Source organism: Leptonychotes weddellii, chromosome 15 (genome assembly GCF_054177405.1).
Source record: "Leptonychotes weddellii isolate Sample4059 chromosome 15, ASM5417740v2, whole genome shotgun sequence".
In the NCBI taxonomy this organism is placed as follows: Eukaryota; Metazoa; Chordata; class Mammalia; order Carnivora; family Phocidae; genus Leptonychotes; species Leptonychotes weddellii.
The window spans coordinates 20,409,789-20,432,629 of NC_138383.1; the positions used below are offsets into that span (position 1 = coordinate 20,409,789).

Consider the following 22,841-nt stretch of genomic DNA (forward strand, 5'->3'; position numbering starts at 1 on the left):
AGTCTCCTCCCTTTGGGGCCTTTCCCTCCTCAGCTTCTCCCCCACTTAGCAGCCCCTGCCCCATCCTTTTCTCTCGCAGCCTCCTCTCTCCCTCACCCCTTTCAGCAGCCCCCCTTTCCTTCATCCCCCTCTTGCTCACCTCTCTCCCCCTCAGCAACGACTCCCTCTGTGTCTGCCGGAGTCTGCCGTACCTGCTCCTGCCCCCAATTCCCTTTCCTCGCCCAGGCTCCTACCCGCCCGGCAGCATGAGGAGTGCATGGGTGCACCTGCACTCCGGGGCCGCGTCGGGCCTCAGACCCTGCCTCTGCAGGACCAGCGCGGCCCCGGAAAGCCCCCCTCGCTCTCCCGGCCGGCGTGGTGCTGGCGGTGGGGGCAATAGTTCTGACAGCGGAGGTGGCCTCTCCTTCGCAGGGGTGCTGTTCCTGCAGTTCGGGGAGGAGACCCGGCGCGTGCACATCACGCACGAGGTCAGCAGCCTGGACACGCTGCACGCGCTCATTGCGCACATGTTCCCGCAGAAGCTCACCATGGGCATGCTTAAGTCGCCCAACACCGCCATCCTCATCAAGGACGAGGCTCGCAACGTCTTCTACGAGCTGGAGGACGTCCGGTGGGCGTGGCCCCGGAGGGAGGGGTGGGCTTCCCCAGGCTCCTCCTCGGCCGGGGCCTCGACTCCGCGGCTCTTTCCCTCCCCAGACCCCTCCTGATGCAACCTCAGCCCTTCTCTCCTTCCTCGGTCATCCCACCCCGTCCCCTCTAAATCCTCCACCCCTGCTGGCTCATTTTGGCTTGAGCTAACCTGAGAAGGGCGAACGGGGCCTACTAGCTGGACGGGGTGGAGGCTGCGGAGTGTGTGTTGGTGGCAGGCAGTCTGAGGCACTGAGCAAGAAGCTAGGAAGAGGTTGGGGCTCTTGGCCCCTCTTGCCACCCTTCTTCCCTCTTCCTGTAGTAGCTACCCCTCCTTATCGCAGGGCTGAGGGATGGTGACCCGTTGCACCTTCCCCTTCCCCCCAGGGACATCCAGGACCGAAGTATTATCAAGATCTATAGGAAGGAGCCACTTTACGCCGCTTTCCCTGGCTCACACCTTACCAACGGGGACCTCCGGGTATGGCTGGGGATCCCCAGGGCACTGGGGAGGCTGGGCAGATGGGGTCCAGGAGCACAGAGTCTAGTTACTTGTCAACAGGGATGAGGGCCAGTTTTTGGAGAAGGGAACATAGAGGCTGAAGCAGAGGGTGGCTTCCACCAATTGTGGTCATGGAAGGGTCCTTCCCCTCATCTGCCATGCCCCCCTCCTCTCCATTCAGGATTTTTTCCAACAGGCCTCTAGGTATTGTAGGGGGCCTCTATCAGAAACTACTGCTTCCCTTCTTGCTTCCCCAACCCTCACCACAGGGTGGGCCGCAGGTTGCCCCTCTAGTGCCTCTCCATCTGCCACTTCTTCCTCCATGCTGGGAGCCCTGATGGGAAAGGGGCCCAAATACAGCGGGAGCGAGGGAAGGCAGAGGACAGAAGGGACTTCCTAAGCATCAGGGGGAAGATGCTGTCTCCTTACGCAAGGCGCAAGGGATCCCCTTTGTGACTAGCCCTGTGGGGTTCTGGGACTGTCTTCTGCGCAGAGAGAGATGGTGTATGCCTCGCGGGAGTCGTCGCCCACACGGCGTCTCAACAACCTGTCGCCGGCGCCGCACCTGGCGTCCAGCTCTCCGCCCCCGGGGCTGCCGTCGGGGCTGCAGTCGGGCTCGCCGTCGCGCTCGCGCCTCTCCTACGCCGGGGGGCGCCCGCCCTCCTACGCTGGCAGCCCGGTGCACCACGCGGCCGAGCGGCTGGGGGGCGCCCCAGCCGCCCAGGGCGTCAGCCCCAGCCCCAGCGCCATCCTGGAGCGGCGCGACGTGAAGCCGGACGAGGACCTGGCAGGCAAGGCGGGCGGCATGGTGCTGGTGAAGGGCGAGGGCCTGTACGCCGACCCCTACGGGTTGCTCCACGAGGGCCGCCTGAGCCTGGCCGCGGCAGCCGGCGACCCGTTCGCCTACCCGGGGGCCAGCGGCCTCTACAAGCGCGGCTCGGTGCGCTCGCTCAGCACCTATTCGGCCGCCGCGCTGCAGTCCGACCTGGAGGACTCGCTCTACAAGGCGGCGGGCGGTGGCCCTCTCTACGGCGACGGCTACGGCTTCCGCCTGCCGCCCTCGTCGCCGCAGAAGCTGGCCGATGTGGCGGCGCCCCCCGGAGGCCCCCAGCCTCCGCACAGCCCCTACTCGGGGCCGCCCAGCCGCGGCTCGCCGGTGCGCCAGTCTTTCCGCAAGGACTCGGGCTCCTCGTCGGTCTTCGCAGAGAGCCCCGGAGGCAAGACCCGCAGCACGGGGGGCTCCTCGACGGCCGGAGCTCCCCCTCCCGAGCTCTTCCCCGGGCCTGGGGAGCGCCCGCTCGTTGGGTTTGGGCCGCCGGTGCCAGCCAAGGATACGGAGACCAGGTGAGGGACGCTCACGAGGCCTCGGGGCTCTTAGGGGTGGGGTGGAATGAGGGGACAACGGCAGAGCCTGTGGCAGGATTGTGTCCTGGACTGTGAGGCCCCAGAGTCCTTTGTAGACCCGGAGTAGTCTTGAGGGTTCACGGGAGTTATTTGGCTGTGGCAGGAAAGGCACTGGAGAGATGCACAGGCCATTTTCCTTCCTTCTGCAAGATCTTGGGGCTAGATGAAAGGGCCTCAGACAAGGTCTCTGGAAACCTGGGTTTGCATCCGTTCCCTGAACCTCAGTTTCCGCAACAAAAACTGAGGCTGAACCAGCATTCTAGTGCCTTTCCTGCTCAATTTGCAGCCCTGAGAGCTGTCCAGCACACGGTCGGCTGAAGTCCACTGGGGAGGGGCTGCTGCTCAGAAATAGGGATGGGCAGAGAGGTATTCCTTTAGGTAGCCTCCAAGCTGGGGAACCCTTGCCCATTATTCAGCTCCATCCTAAGGGTGCAGGGCTGGAGGAGGTACCAGAGCATTGACCCATCCCCTTCTATCCTCAGGCAGTGTTGCCAAGAGATAAGGAGAAGCAATTCACATTCACACAGCTGTCTTGTGGCTTGTGGGCCAGGCACTGCACTGGGGCACTGTGGATGCCGAGCTGGGCAAGCCTGGTTCCTGCCTTGTTTAGTGGGGGTGACACATTAAAAAAATACTTGTACTTCCCTTGGGAGGGTATATACGTGGTGTGGGAGGAGGGACTCCTTAAAGCTGCTGGGGCTCTGGGATGGCTTCAGGGATGACGTAGGGAGGAGGGCATGTCAGGAAAGGGCACAGAGAGGCCTGGTAGTGGGGCCCATTAGAGAGCCAGTAGTGAGAGATGGGGCTGGCAAGGGAGGGGGTGACTGTCAGATGGAAAGGGGCCTTACCAATGTTAGGTGGGGGACTGTGGGCTTGAACCTTTGGCATTGTCTGTGTGCTGGTGGCTGGGGAGGGAATGGTATTTCCTCTAATTATCAATCTTAAGAATGAGGGCCTGGGCAAGAGGGACCCCAAGCCCAGAGAAGGGATTGCTCAGAGCCACCACCCTCTCCAGGGAGCGCATGGAGGCCATGGAGAAGCAGATTGCCAGCCTCACAGGCCTGGTACAGAGTGCCCTACTACGAGGCTCGGAGCCTGAGACCCCCAGGTAAGGTTCTTCTTTAAACACCACTGCCAGGGCTTATGGTTGGGGCAAGAGGAAGGGAAAGTGGGCAGCAGCAGTGCTAGGACCAGCTCTGCCAATGTCGCAGTGTGTGACTCTGGGTGAGCCCTTTTCCTTCTCTGGGACTCTATCCTGACATCAGGGGACTGGAGGCGATTTTGTTAAAGTCTCACTCAGCTTTGACGGTCTGGGGTCAGGCTGGACCCTCTGATGGCCCTTTTTCCCCTGTGCCACAGCGAGAAGATTGAAGGCTCCAATGGAGCAGGCACCCCCTCAGCACGTGAGTGGCCCCTTGCCCCCCCCCCGCCCCATACTTGCTTTCTCTGAGCCTCAGATTCCTAATCTGTAAAGTGGGGATTAAACCATCAGCTACATCACTGGGCTTTGGTGGATCAATGAGCAGTCACCTTAGCCCAAGATGGCTTTGCCCTGGTGCTTTGCTCCTCACAGAAGGGCTGACCCACTAGTTGGGGCAGGGGGTCAGAGCCACATGCTTCTCTGGCTACTGTGAGGATCAGGGGTGGGAAGGGCCTTGTCCTGGCCCCTTGCAGGCTCAAGGTTTGTTGCCTTTCTTCCATCCTCGTGGTCCCTCTCTGCAGCCTGTGGGTCAGGCAGCCGGAGCAGCGGCGCCACCCCAGTGTCCGGCCCTCCCCCGCCCTCGGCCGGCAGCACTCCTGCGGGGCAACCCACGGCCCTCAGCCGTTTGCAGATGCAGCTGCACCTGCGTGGCCTGCAGAACAGCACCAGCGACCTGCGCAGCCAACTTCAGCAATTGCGAAAGCTCCAGGTACGGCCGCCTCCGGGGCCTCGCCCCGTGCCCGCCCCCTCAAGCCCCTCCCCGACAGACCCCACCCACTCGCGCTGAAAACCCTTCCCACAGGTCTCGCCCCATGCCCTACGCCCTCATCGGAGGTTCACTGGGCCCCTCTGCGAACCCTTTCTCCCCTTACCCTTCCTCAAGCTCCGGCTCGCTCGCTGAATCTCTGCTCCCTCACCGAGCCCCACCGCTCGCCCTTGTTCCCCTCACTACGCCCTCTTTCCCCTTCCCTGAATACTCACCGTTCTCCTGGAGCCCCAGTCCACCCCACTAAGCCCCTTCCTCCTGTCAGTATCCCTCAGGGCAGTCCCAATTCCTTCTTGCCCAGCATTCTTTCTCCCCTCCCCTCCCTTGGGCGGAAGCCCTCCCCCTAGATCCCCTCCACTACCCCTTCTGAGTCCGCACAGTCTTCCCCGCTCTGCCCCGCCTGGCAGATGGTCCCACCAGTCAGGAGCCTGGCATCGCTGTGCCCGCTCCTCGAGAGGGCCTTGGGGCCCGTCAGGTGAGAATAATGAGCAGAGACAGGCTGGAGAGGGGGCAGAGAGTTGCCATCTGGGCAACGGGTAAGATCTCACCCACTCCGTCATTGCCCCAACTCGGCCTTAGAAGTTAAGTTAATCTTGCGCCAGCCACGGAAGCTCTATCAAACCCCAGGGCTCAAGTCTTTCATCGAAGCCACAGCCCTGCAGCCGCAAGGTCGGCACGGCCCTACGTAGGGCTACCTCTTGCCCCCCAGATATGCCCATCTGGTTCTCCTGCCTCTCTATTTCCGCAGCCCGTAACCTTGTCCTCCGCCCCCGTCCATCAGCCCTTTGCTGCTGCTCACGGCCACAGCCACGCAGCCGCATGTTCTGCATGCCCCAATTTAGCACTTCTCCCTCCACGATCCCCGTGCCGTTCTCCTCCTGCCTCTATTCTTCCCCAGAATTTAGCCCTGGGCCTCTGCTTCCCCCATCCCGCCCTTTCGCTGCTGCTCACGGCCGCAGCCGAGCAGCCGCTTCTTCTGTGGAGCCCGCCCAGCATCGGGCTGTCCTCTGCCCGCCTCCACCCCCACCGCCCACCCCCGGCTTTTCCCCTGCCGAGTACTTCCATCCCCTCCCACTCCGGTCCATCGGTCCCTCTGCGTCCCGCAGCTACAAAACCTGGAGTCGCTGCGCGCGCTGCTGAAAGGCACAGAGGCGGAGCTGAGCATGCGCGTGTCGGAGGCGGCGCGGCGGCAGGAGGACCCGCTGCAGCGGCAGCGCACCCTGGTGGAGGAGGAGCGGCTGCGCTATCTCAACGACGAGGAGCTCATTACCCAGCAGCTCAAGTGAGGCTGGGCTCCCGGGCGGAGGAGGGAGGGAGGAGGGAGGGCCGGGGGAGCGGCCTCGGGCCGCAACCTGGTTTCCCTGGGAGGCGCAGCTCCCTTCCTTCTGAATGACAGGTGACGTTGGTCTGGTCTGAAGCCTGATTTCCTTCTCCCCTGTGGCCTGATTTCTCTGTGACCCACAAACCTTTGACCATCTGGCACAATTCCTGATTTATTTTCTTTTTCTGGCTTGATGCCCTGTTTCTGCTATGTTTTTGCTTCCTCATGGTCCACATCTGGCTTCCCGCGACCCGCGGCCTTACTTTCATGTGGCCAGCTGCAGGATTCTACTCTGTCCTCTGTCTGCTTTCATTCTGCGCCGTGACCTATACAGAGTGACCCTTGGGTAGCCGCAACTGCCGCCACTCCAATTCCCTGATCTTTGAGACCAGGTATCGCCAAGGAAAACCTTCCTCCCGGCCTGGTGCTGCTAAAACAAAGCTCTAGCTTTTTCAGGAGGAGTGAGGAATAGAGAACACCCAGCTCCCAAATGCTTAGACATGGAAGGGTTAACGGGAGACAGTCCTCTGATCCAAATTTAGCAAATGGCTGTCTGGCCAAGATCCCATTGTCTGGCACTGTTGAAGGGAGAAGCTGCCTTTTGCTGTCCATCCACTGAGTGAGCACCCCCACCCCACAGCAGCCTTCTCTTGTCAGTCACTGGGGTCTGCTCCTTTCTCTGGCCTCCCTCTTGGTGGCACAGGGCACAAAGGGACCCGAGGTCCAGCTCCAGCATTGAGAGACTATGTGATCAGGGCAGTTTCTGTCCTCCTCTGTGCTTCAGCTTCCTTATCTGTGCCCAGTATTGAGATTTTTGCAGTTCTCTCCAGGGAGGGTTTGGGTTCTACTGGCCAATGACTTGGGGAGCCAGGAGAGGCTTCTCAGAAGAGCCCAGCTTGCAAAAGGGGCTCCTTGAGAACGGTCCCTACTTCTCAGCCTTGGGCCCACACAGCCTGTGTACTTCAGTGGGGTGGAAAGCAAAGAGTCCCATGAGCCCTTGTGGCTGAGATGAAGTAAGGGACCCTCTCACTTGGAAATAATCTGGCGGCAGCCACCCCATCATTTCAGGTGTGAAAGCTCAGTGACAACCTCAGTCAGATCTCCAAGTAGACTGGCAGCAGTCACCCCCCCTCACCCAGAGAATTCCATTTACCCAACTTTTCTGTCCTCTCCTTGCCCCTTTTCACTCAGCACAGAGGAGCTGGGTTGGGATTTTTAAAAGGAACTTTCCTGAGACATTAAAGGAAAATAAAAGAAAATATAAAAGCACAGAGGCAGAAGAGATGAAAGGACAGATTTAATCTTATGTCACAGGCGCGTCTGGTCCTCCGCCTCCCCGGGGGCCTCAGTTCTCCGGAAGCACACAGACTCCCTACCCTCTGTCCTGTTATCAAAACCCCTGTTCAAGCTGCTCACTTGAGAGGGCTTGGGGGCTGATCCATTGCTTCTGCTAGGGTTCTCCATGCACTTTGAAGGGGGTTCCTGCTTTTTTGGGGGGGCGGCCTGGGCTGGGCTGGACATCAGCCCTGCAGTGGCTCTGGCTTGGCTATGAGAGCCCTCCCTGCCAGCTCCCATAGCCTCCCCGGGCATTAGGTTGACCAGCAGGCCCATCCTTATCCCTGCTCTGGCTGCAGCTCCTGTATGCTTTGCTCTGCCCCTTCCTCTTGCCCCAGCATCTTGCTGGAAGTTAAAGCCAATCCCATGCTTCATTCAGCATGGCTCTCTCACCTGTTTTTCTAGCCAAGCACTTGAGCTCTGTCTAGACATTGCTCTGAGGGGTACCCTCTGCTGACTTGAGAACTTTTGGCCTCTGGAGCCTAACTTGGACTAAGCCAGCACAGGCTTTGTAGGCCTGCTACACAGGTCCCCATGCTCCTAATGGCTCCATGCTCTGCTGTTGTTATCTTGAAATTCTATATTTTTTTAAGATTTTATTTATTTATTTGTCAGAGAGAGAGAGACAGAGACAGAGAGCACAAGCAGAGGGAGTGACAGAGGGAGAAGGGAGAAGCAGACTCCCGGCTGAGCAGGGACCCCAATTTGGGACTCGATCCCAGGCCCCTGGGATCATGACCTGAGCCGAAAGCAGACGCTTAACGACTGAGCCATCCAGGCATCCTTATCTTGAAATTCTTAATAATTTTTTAAGGGGCAAAATCTTCATTTTTCATTGGGCCCCATAAATTATAGAGCTGGCTCTGTCCTGACCCTGTGCTCTCCACCCCTCCAGGACTGAACCTGGGTCGGGGAAAGCCCAGCCACTTTCTGCTAATGGTGACTAGACTTGGACCAGTCTGGGGCTCATTTGCAGAGGCTTTCCAAATCAACCCTCCCCAAATTTTGGCAGGTTTCTTGATCAGAAAATCGAGGTGCTAACTGAGCCTACGGAGGACCTAGTCCTGCCCGAGAGTTGCACTGTTGTGTCCTCCCAAAGGCTTACCTGAGTCCTCCTTTAAATGAGAGTCTCTCTTCCCCCTCAGAGTGATGTTCAGGAGTGACCATTTTACAAAACCGGCACACCCTGAGCCAGCCAGGTGTCACACACAGCAGGGAAGAACAGTGGTTCTTTCCCACGTGGCAGAGCATGGGCTGGGCAGGACAGGGATGGGTATGGCATGATCCAATGGCTGAAGTCAGACATGAGTAGATTCTGCTTTGCCACAAAATAGTTGTATAACCTTCGACAAGCCACTTCATCTCTCTGAGCCCCCCCCCCCTTTTTTTTTCTTTTTAATGCCAAATCTCATTGTATTAGTTAGGGTAACAGCTATAACAAATCATATAATGGTTCAAAAGTAACGGACCTATCCTTTTTTTTCTCACGGAACAGTACTGGGTGGGTTAGTGAATGACCCTCCTCCATGCAACCATTCAGGGACCTAGGCTAATGGACGTTTGGCCATCTTCAATATGTGCCTTCCAAATCATGCACAGGGTTGTTGCCTTTCAACCCATAGGAAGGGGAAAGGAGCATGGAGGAGCTTCCGTGGGAGGTTTTTATGGGACAGCCTGGAAGCAGCATGTTCCTCTTCAACTCCTATTGCGTTGGCTGGACCTGAGTCGTGGCCATTTCTAACCGCAAGGGACGCTGGGAAATGTAGTCTGGTGTCTGAGCTCCGGTTTGTGTGTAAGCGGGAGGTACTAATGGCTTCCACGCCCAGGGCTGTTGGTGAGGATTGAATAAGGTAATGAAAGTGGAGGGCTGCCCATGGCACCTGGTGTAAAGTAAGTGCTCAGTACAAGAGAGCGCTTCAGATGGCAGTGCTGAGTCACAGGATTTTGTCTTTGCTCCAGTGTGGTCTTTTTTTTTTTTTAATTTTTATTTATTTATTTGACAGAGAGAGACACAGCGAAAGAGGGAACACAAGCAGGGGGAGCGGGAGAGGGAGAAGCAGACTCCCAGCTGAGCAGGGAGCCCGATGCGGGGCTCGATCCCAGGACCCTGGGATCATGACCTGAGCCGAAGGCAGACGCTTAACGACTGAGCCACCCAGGTGCCCCCAGTGTGGTCTTTTCATCCACTAGTTGGATGAAGATGTATAGGCATGCTGATAAGATTTGCTAGTGACACAGCGCTTTGAGGGGGAGCAAGTCTGTTGGATGGTAGAACTGTGAGCCGAAAGTTGTTTCCACCTGGATTATTGAGCTGAAATCCAGCAGATGGGATGTGACAAGGATGTATGTAAAGTCCTGCATGTAGGTCAGGGATGTCAGTGACTCAAGTCACAGAATCGAGGTGACCTGCCAGGGCTGCAGTCCCTTCTTTCACTTATCCATTCATTCCACAATTATTTACCAGACATCTACTCTGCTCCAGGCAACGGGCCAGACGCTGGCACTTGGAGACGAATCCAGAAGACATGGTCCCTGCCTGCCAGGAGCTACACAGCCCAGCTTGCAAGAGCTCTGAGGAGGGTTTGTGAGGCAGGAAGCAGACCCCCAACCCCGAGTGTAGGGAGTGGGGGAGCAGTTCCCATTGAGACCTGAGGGAGGAGTGGGGATTAGTCACACATGTGTGGGTATGTGTGCATGTGTGTGAGTGTGTGTGTGTGTGAGCGGAGTGTTCTAGGCAGAGGAAATGGCATTATAAAGGCCCAGAGAGGGCAGCACATACAAGGACCTTGGAGAAGTTGTGGACAGTTCTGAACAAAAGCAAGCCGGATGAGGACAGGGGATGTGGCTGGAGGGAAACTAAGAGCAGCCCCCAGGGACTGACCCTTTACCACCCTTTTCCCATTTGCATTGGCTCACTTATTTGTTTTAAGATTTTATTTATTTATGTGAGAGAGAGAGAGCATGATCAGGGGGAGGGGCACAGGGAGGGAGAAGCAGGCTCCCGGCTGAGTAGGGAGCCCAACTCAGGGCTCGATCGCAGGACCCTGGGATCATGACCTGAGCCAAAGGCAGATGCTTAACCACTTACCCATCTGAGCCACCCAGCCACCCCTGCATTGGCTCATTTAATCTTCGCAATGACCCCTGGAGGGAAGAACTCTTACTACCCCCATTTTTTGGATGAGGTTGCAGCCCGAACATAGTAGGTAACTTGTCCAAGATCTCTCTGCTGGGTGGGGCAGAGCTGGGATTGGAATTTGGATCTGTCTGACTCTAGAGCCAAATTTTCACCTACTACCCTCATGCCCTTCTTCACTTGGAGTTCAGCCTCAGGATGACGGGATCCATGTAGGGTTCAACACGGGGAGAATGACTTGGTATGACTTACATTTTAGAAAGATGTGGTGTTTAAAATGGCACAAGCTCAGCATAAACCCTCTGACAATTGAAAGCAGTTTTGTCCTCAAGGAAAGAGGCTGAGCATCTGGATAGCCGAGAAAGGGTAGAGGGACGTGGCTGTGCCTCCCCTCAAGAGAAGAGACCTTGTAGGGGCACGTGCAGCTAACTGCCTGCAGTTCCCTGAAAGGCCGCCAGGTTCTCTCCTGCTTCCTCGGCAGAATGAGAACCAGAGGATGCAAGTTATAGGGAGAGAGATTTGGGTTGATGTTGCTAAGGACCAGAACTTCGACGGCGCCATGAGGGCGGGGGTGGGGGGGACCCAGGGCACCTATTAGGGAACTCATCTGAAGTCTTATCTCTGGGGTTTGGCATTTCTGATTTCATTTGGGCATGTAGCCTGGTGGATGGCTTTTAATTTTGATCTGACTGGTGGCCTCATTTCTTGCCATTTGCCCAATTTCAGGGGGCTGGGCTGGGGCCAGAGGGGCTGAGGGGTCTCTCTCTGGTTGCAGTGACCTGGAGAAGTCGGTGGAGAAGATCCAGCGGGATGTGTCGCACAACCACCGCCTGGTGCCGGGGCCGGAGCTGGAGGAGAAGGCCCTGGTGCTGAAGCAGCTCGGGGAGACGCTGACCGAGCTCAAGGGTGAGCCCAGAGGCGAGGAGGCGAGAGTGTGGCATGCGGTCCAGGCCCGCAGTCCCTGCTGTACCCCCACGCCCAGCCCCACCCCCAGGCACTGCCCTCCCTGCTGCCCATCCTTCCTTGTCCTTGGAGCTGCTCCCTCCCCAGCTCACTCCTCTGGTGCCTCAGCTCACTTCCCAGGCCTGCAGAGCAAGATGCGGGTAGTGCTGCGTGTGGAGGTGGAGGCCGTGAAGTTCCTGAAGGAGGAGCCACAGCGCCTGGACGGGCTGCTCAAACGCTGCCGTGGGGTCACAGACATGCTGGCCCAGATCCGAAGGTCTTTCCCTCCCTGACATCTTATCTCCGACCTCCGATTCCCCAGGAGGTCACATGCCAGGCATTGATAGATTAGCCTGACCCCTTACCCTGACTCCTCTAGAGGTCACTGGTGTGCCAACTGGATCTGTACCTCCCCTCTGACCTGTGACCCCTGGCACGGTGTAGGCTTGGCTCTCCCTTATGCTGGATGCGGTCACTCCTCCCCAGGCCCCCCCATCTGTCCTGCAAGATCCCAGAGCCCTCCTCGCACCCTGCCTCCCCCAGGCCAGGCTTCGCTTGCATGGGGCCACCAACATGCGGGCCTCACAACTGTTCCTAACTCTCCCAACCCCAGGCAAGTGGACGAGGGTGTGTGGCCACCCCCCAACAACCTCCTGAATCAGTCCCCCAAGAAGGTGACGGCTGAGACAGACTTCAACAAGAGCTTGGACTTCGAAATGCCACCCCCCAGCCCTCCACTGAACCTCCACGAGCTGAGCAGGCCGGCCGAGGGAGCCCCTCCTACTCCCAAGGGGGGCAACCCCACCAAAGGCCTGGATGCTGCTGGCAAGAGAAGCGTGGACAAGGCTGTGTCTGTTGAGGTGCTGGGCCCGGGGGACAGGGGGGTGCATGAGCTCAGCTCACACATTCTTACCACCATCCTAGATTGGGAAGCGCCAACACGTGGGTACTTTTTCCTGGGGGAGGAGGAAGTCTGAGAGACACATTGATGGTGGCATGAGCTCTGCCAGACAGAAAAACATTTTCTAAAACGATAACGATCAAGGCAGTGTGGTGTTGGCCTAAGAATAGACTATGTGGTCAATGAAACAGAATAGAATGTTCCAAAACAGGGCTAAGTATTATCAAGAGAGGAGTATATGATGGTGGTGGCATTCCAGACTTACAGGGAAAGAGAATACTCAAGAAGTCTGAGGGTCCCCTGGGGGCTGGACCAAACTTCCTTCTCCGTTCCTGGCATGTGTGGCTGGGGGAAGGGGCTGCAGCCCCTGCTTCACAGCTGAGCCCCGCTCCTCGTTTCCAGGCTGCCGAGCGAGACTGGGAGGAGAAGCGGGCAGCCCTGACCCAGTACAGCGCCAAGGACATCAACCGGCTGCTGGAGGAGACACAGGCAGAGCTGCTGAAGGCCATCCCTGACCTGGACTGTGCGAGCAAGGCCCACCCAGGCCTGGCCCCCACCCCTGACCACAAGCCCCCCAAGGTCCCCCACGGCCAGAAGGCAGCCCCGCGAACCGAGCCCAGTGGGAGGAGGGGCTCAGGTATGGGGGCGGGTAGGGGACTGGTGAAGAGCCCAGACGAGGGGAGCCCCATCTTCAGGAGCTCTCGGGTTGATGGGGGAGGCACCTGGGCGGGATATCTCTGGGGTTGGACTGCCGGAGGGGGGAGGTGCTGGGGCCTCAGCAGCCCGACCCTCAGCCGCTGTGGGGAGACCCAGAGGACAGAGGGGAGCTGGACTCCATCCGGGGCTTTTCCCACTGCCCTGACTGCGGCTGAGAGGCCCACACAGGGAGAAGAGCAAGTCCAGGGCAAGAGTGACCAAGCGTGTGCTCTGACCCTGGCCGTGCCGAGACGGGCATGGTGCTGGTCCTCGTGGACCTGGTTTTTGTGTCCCCCCCGCCAGCCTGTGAGCTCACAGGGGAGGCAGAAATCCGACCAGAAATAGCAGTCATCATTCCTTCATTTATTCATTCTTGTTCTCTGTATTTGTCAAGCACCTACTGGGTGCTGGGTGCTGGGTGCTGGGTGCTGGGTGCTGGGGATAAGGAGAAAAGACACCACTTGTTTTCAAGGAGCTTAAAATTTAGTGGGCGTGTAATACTAGCATTTTTGCTTATCAGGCACATATTATGTGACAGGAACTACCCCAGATGCTTTCTATATATTAATCCTTACAATTTTGCAGCAACCCCAGGAGGCAGCCACAGTAATTATTCCCATTTTGCCGATGAGGACACTAAGGCTCAGTGTAGCGAAGAGATCTGTCCCAGGCCCCGCTCAGTGTGCAGACCAGACACGGGATGCGGGTGCCAACTGCAGCCGGGGGGTGCAGTCCTACAGGAGGCCCTGGGAGGGCGGGGAGGGCTTCCCACTGCACGTCACTTCCCCTTGGAGTCTTGAAAACAAGTAGGCTTTTCCCTGGCCAGTGAGTGAGGGCATTTCAGCGAGAGGGAACGGCACCTGCAAATGCCTGGAGGGGTGTGTTTGGTGTTGCTGAGCGGGGTTCAGGCCAGGAAGGAGCAAGCAGAGCTGAAGCTGAAACATTGGCACGCGTGGAAGACGCTGGGCCAAGGAGCACGGACATGGTTTGGGGTCATGGGAAGGCACTGGGGCTCAAAGGCAGAGGAGGGTCGGGTTTGAGTGACTTTTCTGTAGGCTGCCCTGGAAACCGCCCCCACCCCTGAAGAAACGGGCAGGGAGCGCCTGATGGGTGGCATCAGGCTCTTGCAAGTTTAACCGCTGTCTCTTGATGGAGAAGAGAGGAAGACGGGTGCAGAGCCGCAGCTGAAGGGCAGGGGGAAAGAGATGGATGGATTAGGACAGAGCTTCTTAAACTTGAATGTGTGCATGAAAGCACCGGAAGATCCGTCAAAATGTGGATTCTGGTTCAGCAGCTGTGGGAGAGACCTGAGCTTCTGCATTTCTAACAAGCTCCCAGAAGCTGCAGGTGCTGCTGGTCGGTGGCCCGGGGGCCGCACTTTGAGTACACTAAGAGGGGTGCCGGCCTGGCTTCCGCCCGGAGGTGAGAGAGAAGGAGGAGGGGCCTGTGTCCTCTCCCTGAGCTTCCCTGTCCCCTCCTCCCCAGAGGAGGAAGCAAGGTTTCTCTCCTGGGTGCCCAGCCTCCAAGGTTAAAGGTCCCCTGACCCCCAGCCCCTTGGCTGCCCACAGACGAGCTGACAGTGCCTCGGTACCGCACGGAGAAGCCCTCCAAGTCGCCCCCGCCGCCCCCGCCCCGCCGGAGCTTCCCCTCCTCCCACGGCCTCACCACCACGCGCACGGGAGAGGTGGTGGTCACCAGCAAGAAGGATTCAGCCTTCATCAAGGTACCGACCCCACCTGGGGCGGCGGGATACCCGAGGGGACCTCTGAAGACCCTCTGGGGTGGAAGGGAAAAAGGGGGCTGGCGCAGGGCGACTCTGCCTCCAGCTCAGGCTTCCATGGTGGGACGGGGGCCGCCTGGCAGGGGACAGGGGACGGGACAGCGGAAGCGGCAGACGAGCTGGGGCAGGAAGTGGTCTGGCATTGATGGGGCCGAGGATGCGAGCTGTTGCTGGACGGGGGCAGAGTCTGGTCTTGACGGGGGCCTGGGCCTTACAGAAGGCCGAGTCCGAGGAGCTGGAGGTGCAGAAGCCCCAAGTGAAGCTGCGCCGGACCGTGTCCGAGGTGGCCCGCCCAGCCTCCACACCGCCCATCATGGCCTCTGCCATCAAAGATGAGGACGATGAGGACCGCATCATCGCCGAGCTAGAGGTGGGTCAGGGGCATGCCTGGTCCCGAGGCCTCAGCCAGGCCCCTCCCTTTCCCCACCAAGATGACCCCGGGGTATGGGGCTTGGGGCGGGGGTGACTGGGGTCCTGTGCTCCTGCCAAGGGCTGGCCTGTACGGGAACCCGTCCTTCTTGCCTTGATTTCTCTGCCACAGTAAAATGGGGGGAGGGGGCCTTCGCAGGGTTGAGTGTTTTCATTGTAGTCTCTGACACCCCCACAACTGCCCCGAGACCCCCTAGGCTCTGACACACCCAGCCCTGAATGTTCTGAGGACAGAGTGTTTTAACACACTGATCCCCAAGTACCTTGAGCTCCCCGCCCATACTCAAGTGTTCTCAGCCCCCCTCCCCAAGTGGCTGGAGACCCTGACCACCTAGGCCTCCGGAGGAGGAGACGAGATGGAGGGCAGAGTGGCCAGTGAGCATGGTGAGGGGCCAAGGAGTAAGGCTGGGGTCCCTCCCTGTGGGCCTTAGACCGGCACCCCTGTCCTCCCTGTGCCCCCTTCTCCAAACCTGCCCCCACCTTCTGCTCCCCAGGTGTTTGAGAGAAGCTCAGTGTCTTCCCTCCCCCCCACGCCCCGCCGCCAGCCGATCCCCATCTTGCTGGCACCCCAGGACCTGGGGCCCCCTGGGGGCTCAGCCCAGGGCCCCACATGGAAGGTAACGGGCTGCCCCCCACCTCTCACAGCTCTCTCTCTGCCTGTGCCTCCACACCTTCCTCTCCTCACCTCTCACGCTAACCCGTTAACACACCAGTCACCTCCCCAAGTCCCGCTGCTCCCACAGCCCCGCCTGCCTGGACTCCCCCTTCCCGGCTCCAAGGACAGGCGCGGAGACTCTAGCGGTCTGGTACCTGGCGCCCCCCCACTCCCCGCTCTGCCGTGGCCGCATTTTTCTTACAGGCTTGATTCTGAGTTGGGTATTTTGTTCCAAGCTGCAGCCAGAGTTTAGGGCTGACCCAGAGCCTGGGTTTTGTCTTGGTTCAAGACTGGAGCTTGGATCCTGCTCACTACATGACTTTAGGTCCAACTCAAAATCTGACTTCGTCCTGAGCCCTTGCCTAGTCCCTGCTCCAGAAGCCCCTCCTCCGCCACTGGTGCCTGGTGGGGCTCTCCCACTAGAACCTATGCCTTGAACTGGGGGTCAGGACACCCCAGGAGAAAGGCTCACTTACAGCCTCCCTCTCTCGCATGGCCCCAGTGGTCAGGGAGCTTGGAGGAGAAGAAAGTCATGCCCTTCCTTGGCGGCTGGCTCTTTCAGCACTGGGAAGTTCTTCCTTCTCTCTAACTTCAGTCCTTGCTGTTGTCCTGCTGCACTTATTTTCTCTGTATCTTTTCTTGGGAATGTTGGGGTGGACCTGCTGTCTGCACCCCCAGGGGACTGCACTCGAGGAGGGGGCACTGGGGGAGGTGGTCTGGGAATCCCTCCGTCTTCCCAGTCAGGTTGGGGCAGGAGAGCCTCTGCTCTGAGGAGGGCAGCCTCCCCCATACACATGCTCATCCGCCTTGTCTGGTTCCCTTTGGGCCACCGTGGGCTCCATGCTGGCCGCCACCTAATTTCTGGCCTGGCTTGAGGCTTGTGGTGCTTTACTCCTTGGCCAGGGGGAGCAGACAGGTGGACAAAACCATCTGCTGGGCAAAGGATGGGCACAGAGCGGTCCAAGGAGCCGTCCGGGGATGAGCAGTGTGCAGGGGGTGCCCCCTGGGCTGGCTGTGCCCTTGGCACTTTGACCCACTGCACCCAGCTCCTGCCTCTCTCTGGCCTCTGGGAGCCAGACCTGAAGGAGCCCAGGGGGCAAAGCCCCTCTGCTGGTTGAGCTGGCTTACCCTCTGCATCCTGAGGCGCCACTGGGCAGTGGAGCCAGGCAGGCATGGGTCGCCTCTCTGCTTTCCCAGTCTCCATCCAGGTAAGCAGGTGGCAGGGCTGGGTGGGGTACCTTGGGTGGGGGGCTTGAGGTCCCTGCTGCCCCCTCCCGAATCTCCCCCGTGGCTCCTTTTAGTGGAAAGAGCCCTGGACTTGGAGCCAGACTGCCTGGGTTCAAATCCTGGCTCTGCCACTAACTAGCTGTGGGTGAGTGACCTTGGGAGAATCACATGACACCCACCCCCGATTTCCTCATCTGTCAAGTGGGGACCATAGGAGCGGTCACCATGTCGTGGGTTATAGTAAGGACTCAAGATGAAGACGTATATGACAGTGCCTGGCACAAGACTCTGCTGGTCTGAATTAGACCAGAATTCACTCAAGTTGGGGGTCAGTGAGTGGGGGGCTCCCCCAAAGCCAGAGCAGGCGACGCGCACACAGAAACAGTGCTCCAGCTTTGCGGAGCGTGTGTGCAGCCGAGGGATGTGAGCCCCGCCCCTTGAGGCTGTGAAGCCCTTGGGAAAGCTCCAGAAGTAAGGGGCGAGGGGGCCACTCTGAGAAGAGCACGACAGCCCCAGCCTCTGAGGCCAGAGGCCATTCAGGTCAATTCGACAAAGAGCTGATATTGGCCGAGTGCTTACAACAGGCCGGGTGCTGCTCCAAGCCACGCCCACGTGAGCGCACTGAATTCTCACCAACTCCGTGCTGCAGTTACCTCATTGCACAGACGGGCAGACTCCTGGCAGTGCCCGTGGGCCCTGCTCCCGGAGTTTAACATGGGCAGTGAGAGGTAGGCCTGCGTCTGTGCTTCCGGGGAAACCGGCGTCCCTGCCAGAAAGTGGGGGAACCCTAGTGTGGGGTGGGAAGGGACCTGAGTTCCAGTCCCGGCTTTACCTCTGACTTGCTGAGTAAACTCAGTCACCACCCTCCCCTCCCCTGCCTCGGTTTTCCCATCCGCGCAAGGAAGGGGCTGGGCTCACCCGCGTCTAACCCCCCATCCCAGCTCAGGGCATGCCGTTTGCCGGGATCAGACTCCCCCTCATCTCTCCTCTCCCCGCAGGCTGCCCCAAGCCCCAGGGCCTTCTGCGTCCCCCGGATCATCTTGACGGGGTGTACCCCCAGCCCTCCCTCCCCACCAGAGGCCAGACCTGAGGAAGCCGGTCCCAGGACAACCCCCACCCCGCGCCCCCGGACCCTGGCTGGCAGCGGGAGGGGCTGCAGTGGTTCCCAGGCCCTGCCAGAGGTGGTGGCCAAGGCTTCCCAGCCCAGGAGCTGCTTGGCGCCTGAGAAGGAAGGGGCAGCTCTGAAGAGACTGGGGATAGGGAACTGCAGCCCAGCGGAAGGAGGCGCCGGGGCTCCCTGCCCTTGGGCACCAGCCCCTGACGGCACTCAGGAGCCCTCCACTGCTGAGACCCAGCCAGAGAAGACCCCCAAGGACACCGGAGAGGATGCCCAACACTGCAGTGGGGAGCCCAGGGCCCAGCCTGCTGCAGGCCTAGGCTGCACAGTGAGAGGCGCCACCACCCAGCGGATGGACAGCCTGGAGGAGACACTCCGGGAGCTAGAAGAAGCCCTGAGCCAGATGGGCACAGCCCTCGCCGCGGGACCCCCTGGCAGCCCCCCACCCCTGCCACCCGGTCCCCAGGTGGCTGCCTCCTACCCTAGCCTCTCGGTCCTTCATGCTCCAGTCTCTCAGTCCTCAGAGCTGGAGGGAGTGGGGGTCTGCAGGAGCACCACGCCAGCCCCCTCCTGCCACTGGCCTTTTGTCAGCTCCTGCCAGCCTCCTGGGAGCCCGGCACCGGGTGGGGTTTGCAGGCAGAGCCCCGGGAGGCTGGGAAGCTGGCCTACCCAGGGATCGGCCCTAGCAGCCCTGGCAGGGACCAGGTCCTCTCCCCTCTGCTCTGTACCTATAAACCAACAAATAAAGTTCTCTCTTCCTTTTCCATCCCCACGCTCCCCTCCCCCCTCTCCTGTCTGACTCTCTTTGCCTCTGTTGTTTCTCTGTCTGCGCCTCTGAATTGGGGTGGTTCAGAGGAGCTGGACTTGTCCATCTCTAGGGAGACTTCACCCCCATCCTCCCATTCAGAGGAAGATGTGGGCCCCACCCTGTCTGCCGTCATAAAGACCCCCCTCAAATCTCAGGCATGCTCTGGGAGACTCAGAAAAGGGTACCTCGTCAGGAGTGGGGGTGATGGCAGCGACTGTCACTTTAGAAGTGGCTCCCCGGAAGGCACCTGCTGCCCCTGGCCTACTCAAGGAAACCACCAAAGAGCTGTCACTGGGGAGCTGCTGGGAACCTGGCTGGGAGGCCCCTGTCCCTCTTCTGCAGGGAGGCCTTAACCCTGGCCTTGGAGAGTGGACCTGGGTCCTGGCCAGGGATGTGGAGGCAGGGAGGTCCAAAGGTCTCCAGTTCTCAAAGGGCCCACTGAAGAGGACCCAGCCCCCGAGACCCCACCCAGCACCTAGGATTCCTGTGTGATCCCACCTTCAACCCCACCCTGTTCCTCTTCCTGCAGAGTGGTGGTGGCAGCGTGCCACCCATGAAGGTGGTGACTCCAGGGGCCTCTCGGCTGAAGGCGGTGCAGAGCCAGGCGGGAAGCCCCGACAAAAGCAAGCACGGCAAGCAGAGGGCGGAGTACATGAGGATCCAGGCCCAGCAGCAGGTAGGCGTGGCCCCGTGGGGGGCGGGGTTCGACCCATCCTGGCCCCTCCCCTTCCCCTGCGCTGCTGTGCGTTGGGGCTGTGTGCGGGGCGGCTCCTGCCAGCACGCCTGTGGCCACCTTCCTGCCAAATGCCCAGAGACCTCCTCCCTGCCAGAACGGCCCCACCGGTCCCCTGAGCCATCTTGTCCCTCCTCCTGCCAACCCCAGCGCTCTGGATCTGGTTTAGAACACGTATTTTCCACCAGGCCACTCCCCTTTCCGGAGACCCCCACCTGGCAGAGAAGGCCCTCTCCCCAGCTGCTCCTGGAGGAGGGGGACCCAGCAGTCTTTTGTCCCCGCTGGCCCGCGGCCTTCCAAGGCCCGGCCTGCCCTGGGGTGTGGGAGGGGGCTTTGATGTCCCTTTGTCCTCCTGCCACTGCTCGCTGCTGCTCGGCTTCCTCTCCCTGCTCTCTGGGGGGCACCCCACTGTCATCAGTCCTCGCTTTTGGCTCTCGGGCCATCTCCCAGCTGAGGGAGAAACCAATTTTGCATCTGCTCTTCAGTGTTTGGGCTTTGGTGGGTTCCACTGATGTCAACGGGGAAAGGGAGAAGTACTGTGGCCCCCCCGGTGGGGTGGGGACGGCAGGGATGCTGTACCCCCTGTCAGATGTAAGTCAGCGGGCTTGGGGCCAGTGTAGAAGGGACAGCCCCAGCCGTGGGTGTTTCTGACCTGTGGCCCACTGCGTGGCCTGGTCAGAAGGTGCAGGGTGGTCCCTGGACCTAGATATTGAGAGAGACCTTTCGTGCACTCATTTGGTTCAGTAAGTATTTCTGAGCAGCTCCTGCGTGCCAGGCCTGTTGTGGGTGCCAGGGGTGGGAATGGGCGCTGTGAAATGTCCAGGTGCTGTGACCTGAAGAAGGTTCTAGGCTCTGAGGCAGTAGGTTAGAGGTGGCAAGTCCAACTCCCTTCTTCACTGATGAAGGGGCAGCTCAGAGAAGGAAAGGGGCTTCCTGAGGGCACACAGCAAGGTGGCATCAGAGCCAGGACGGGGCCCAGGAATCACAAAGCCCTTCCCACCCCACAGCCCTGCAACAGCCCTGGGCTGCTGGTTCCCTGGAGGAACCCACGGAGACGGCCATCCCAGCCCTACCCGCCCCTGACCAGCTCTCCTCCCCGGCTCCCCGCTGGCCCACCGTCTTCCTCGTGGGTCCCCGGACACACCGTGCAAATCCCACCCTAGCTCCTTGTCCTGCCTCCACACTGCCTGAGTCCCCCTCGTCCCATGTCCATCCTTCCTGTCCAGAACAGCAGCTGACATGCGCGGGGTGCTCCCTGTGCCAGACACACGGGTTCTCTCATTTCCCGTTCGCCACACCACTCTGAGGAAGGTCCTTTTGATGCTCACTCAAGAGATGGGGAAACTGAGGTTCTAGCCACGGTCATGCAGCTGGCGAGGGTGCAGGAGGATTGGCACCCTGTACCTGGTCCCCTCCCCCATACACACCTTGCCTTCAGCCTCTCCAGCTGTAACTGCTCGGCCATCTCTCACCCTGATTCCCCGTCCTGGGGCACCCAGAGCCTCTCTCCGGCCCCTCTGTCACCTCTGTGGCCTCCATTCAGTCCCCAGCCCACTTGGCCTTCCCTCCAGCCTCCCCCCAGGGCCCAGCTAGGCCTTCTGCAGCCGCAAGCATTCACACACACACACACGCTCACGGGGATGCTGTGTAGGCCCTCCATTCCTCTCCTCCCTGGCCAGCCCTCACCCTGACCCTCCCGGCTCCCTGCTGGGCGTCTCTCCTCTGCACACCTCCTCACCTCACTGGGCCCCGTTTCCTCCTGGGCCTCTTTGCTCCTCATACCACACACTCCTCTCCTGGAATGCCATCTGTCCCTGCCCCGGGCTCTGTTCTGAGCCCAAGGCTGCCCCTCAGAAAATGTCACCCACCCCCGGGGCATCCTCCCACCTACTGTTCAGGTCGTCTCCCCCCACCCCTCCCCCGCCGCAGGGCCATAGGCCTGGCCGTGCCTCTCACTTTCACTTTCTGGTTGCCTTTCATTACAAAGCACCTTCTTCCTAACAAAGTAATATACGTTCCTTGTGGACATTTCTTAAAGAAGCAGGGATAAAAACCATCCTATGCCTCGTTACCTAAATGCATGCCCTTCTAGGGTCTCCCTGTCACTCTGTCACCTCTAACCTATTTTCCCAGACCTGCGGGCTGGGGACGGATGTGTGTAAATTGCAGATCTGCTCATGTCATCCCCCCAGCTTTAAACCCAGGCCCACTGCTCCCTGCCAGATGAGAAAATCAAAAGTCCTTCACCTGCTGCCCAGAGCACTTCCATGACCAGCCTGGGTTCCTTCCTCCCGGTTCTCCTGGCACCCTCCGCCCCACACCCTCAGTTTGCTCCAGCCACTCTGGATCACCTGGCCCTCTGTCCTCTGGGCCTGGACAGCGCTCCCTATCAGCTCAGGCTGCGAACTTGGTCAAAGTCCTCTGCCTTCTGCTGGCTCTTCCTTCATCTGTACAATAGAGACAAAAACCCAGCAGCAGGCTTCTGAGGTCACATCATACCAGGTGTGGGAAGGAACTGGGAAAGCCCTCAAGTGCCCTGTGAAGGACAGTCCCCATCGTCCTCAGTTGCACTTGGTCGTTGTCTGTACGCTTGTCAGCGCCGAGGGCTGGGCAGAGGCCTTTCTCTCGTCACGTGGTTCTAACACTTGGGGCTCAAAGCCGCCTTTGACAACGACGAGGGGAAGAATAAAAGTGCGAGGACCAGAGACACCAAAATGGGGGGAAGAGAGTTCTGAGACGTGGCTGCAACAGGGCCTTATACTACAAAGACACCAGAAGAAACAATTGAGAAAAAGCCCGAGGATGTCATGCTGGAGATCCAGGGGTGGGATGGTAGCCAGATTCCCAGGGGTGCAAGGAGCCCGGGCCTGCTGCAGATGGGAAACCATGGACCCCTCCTCTTCTACTAGGGCTAGGAAATCTGTTGCACCCCTGGTGCATCTCCTCAGGGGGTCCTGCTGTCCCGTCATCCTTCCTCCCTGTCCCCGGCATGGCTGCCTTCACTCCCCGGGGAGGGGGGGTCCCAGCCCCACAGATCGGGTCAGGAGCAGGAGGACCTTTCCCAGAAGCCCCTAACTGATCTCCCCTCTCTTCCCGCTGTCCGTTCCCGAATCAGTCACTGGCAAGGAGAAGGGAATTGCTTGAATTGGGTAGATTGCTCGGGACCCAACCCCCTTGGGCTGGGGGAAAGGCCCACCTCTCCTGATAGCCCAGGGCCTGATCCGGGCAGGATTTCATCAGGAAGGAGGGCGTGCGGGCAGC

At 59.6% G+C, this 22,841-nt stretch overlaps 1 protein-coding gene across 5 annotated transcripts in view; it reads left to right on the forward strand.

The window, feature by feature from the left end:
• The window catches only part of SRCIN1 (SRC kinase signaling inhibitor 1), a 66,999-nt gene that overhangs the window by 38,628 nt on the left and 5,530 nt on the right, over window positions 1–22,841 (forward strand). For 3 of the 5 annotated variants that reach the window (XM_081805101.1, XM_081805102.1, XM_081805103.1), the window contains 14 exons: window positions 412–610; window positions 1,015–1,108; window positions 1,623–2,473; window positions 3,549–3,641; window positions 3,893–3,936; window positions 4,256–4,443; window positions 5,607–5,782; window positions 11,068–11,198; window positions 11,364–11,511; window positions 11,848–12,094; window positions 12,538–12,772; window positions 14,400–14,554; window positions 14,829–14,981; window positions 19,377–19,523. In XM_081805101.1, coding sequence (XP_081661227.1) covers window positions 412–610; window positions 1,015–1,108; window positions 1,623–2,473; window positions 3,549–3,641; window positions 3,893–3,936; window positions 4,256–4,443; window positions 5,607–5,782; window positions 11,068–11,198; window positions 11,364–11,511; window positions 11,848–12,094; window positions 12,538–12,772; window positions 14,400–14,554; window positions 14,829–14,981; window positions 19,377–19,523 — 2,861 coding nt within the window. Of the gene's footprint in view, window positions 1–411; window positions 611–1,014; window positions 1,109–1,622; window positions 2,474–3,548; window positions 3,642–3,892; window positions 3,937–4,255; window positions 4,444–5,606; window positions 5,783–11,067; window positions 11,199–11,363; window positions 11,512–11,847; window positions 12,095–12,537; window positions 12,773–14,399; window positions 14,555–14,828; window positions 14,982–15,534; window positions 15,658–17,920; window positions 18,506–19,376; window positions 19,524–22,841 lie in introns of all 5 variants that reach the window. The other 2 variants (XM_081805099.1, XM_081805100.1) reach the window with 1 other exon arrangement.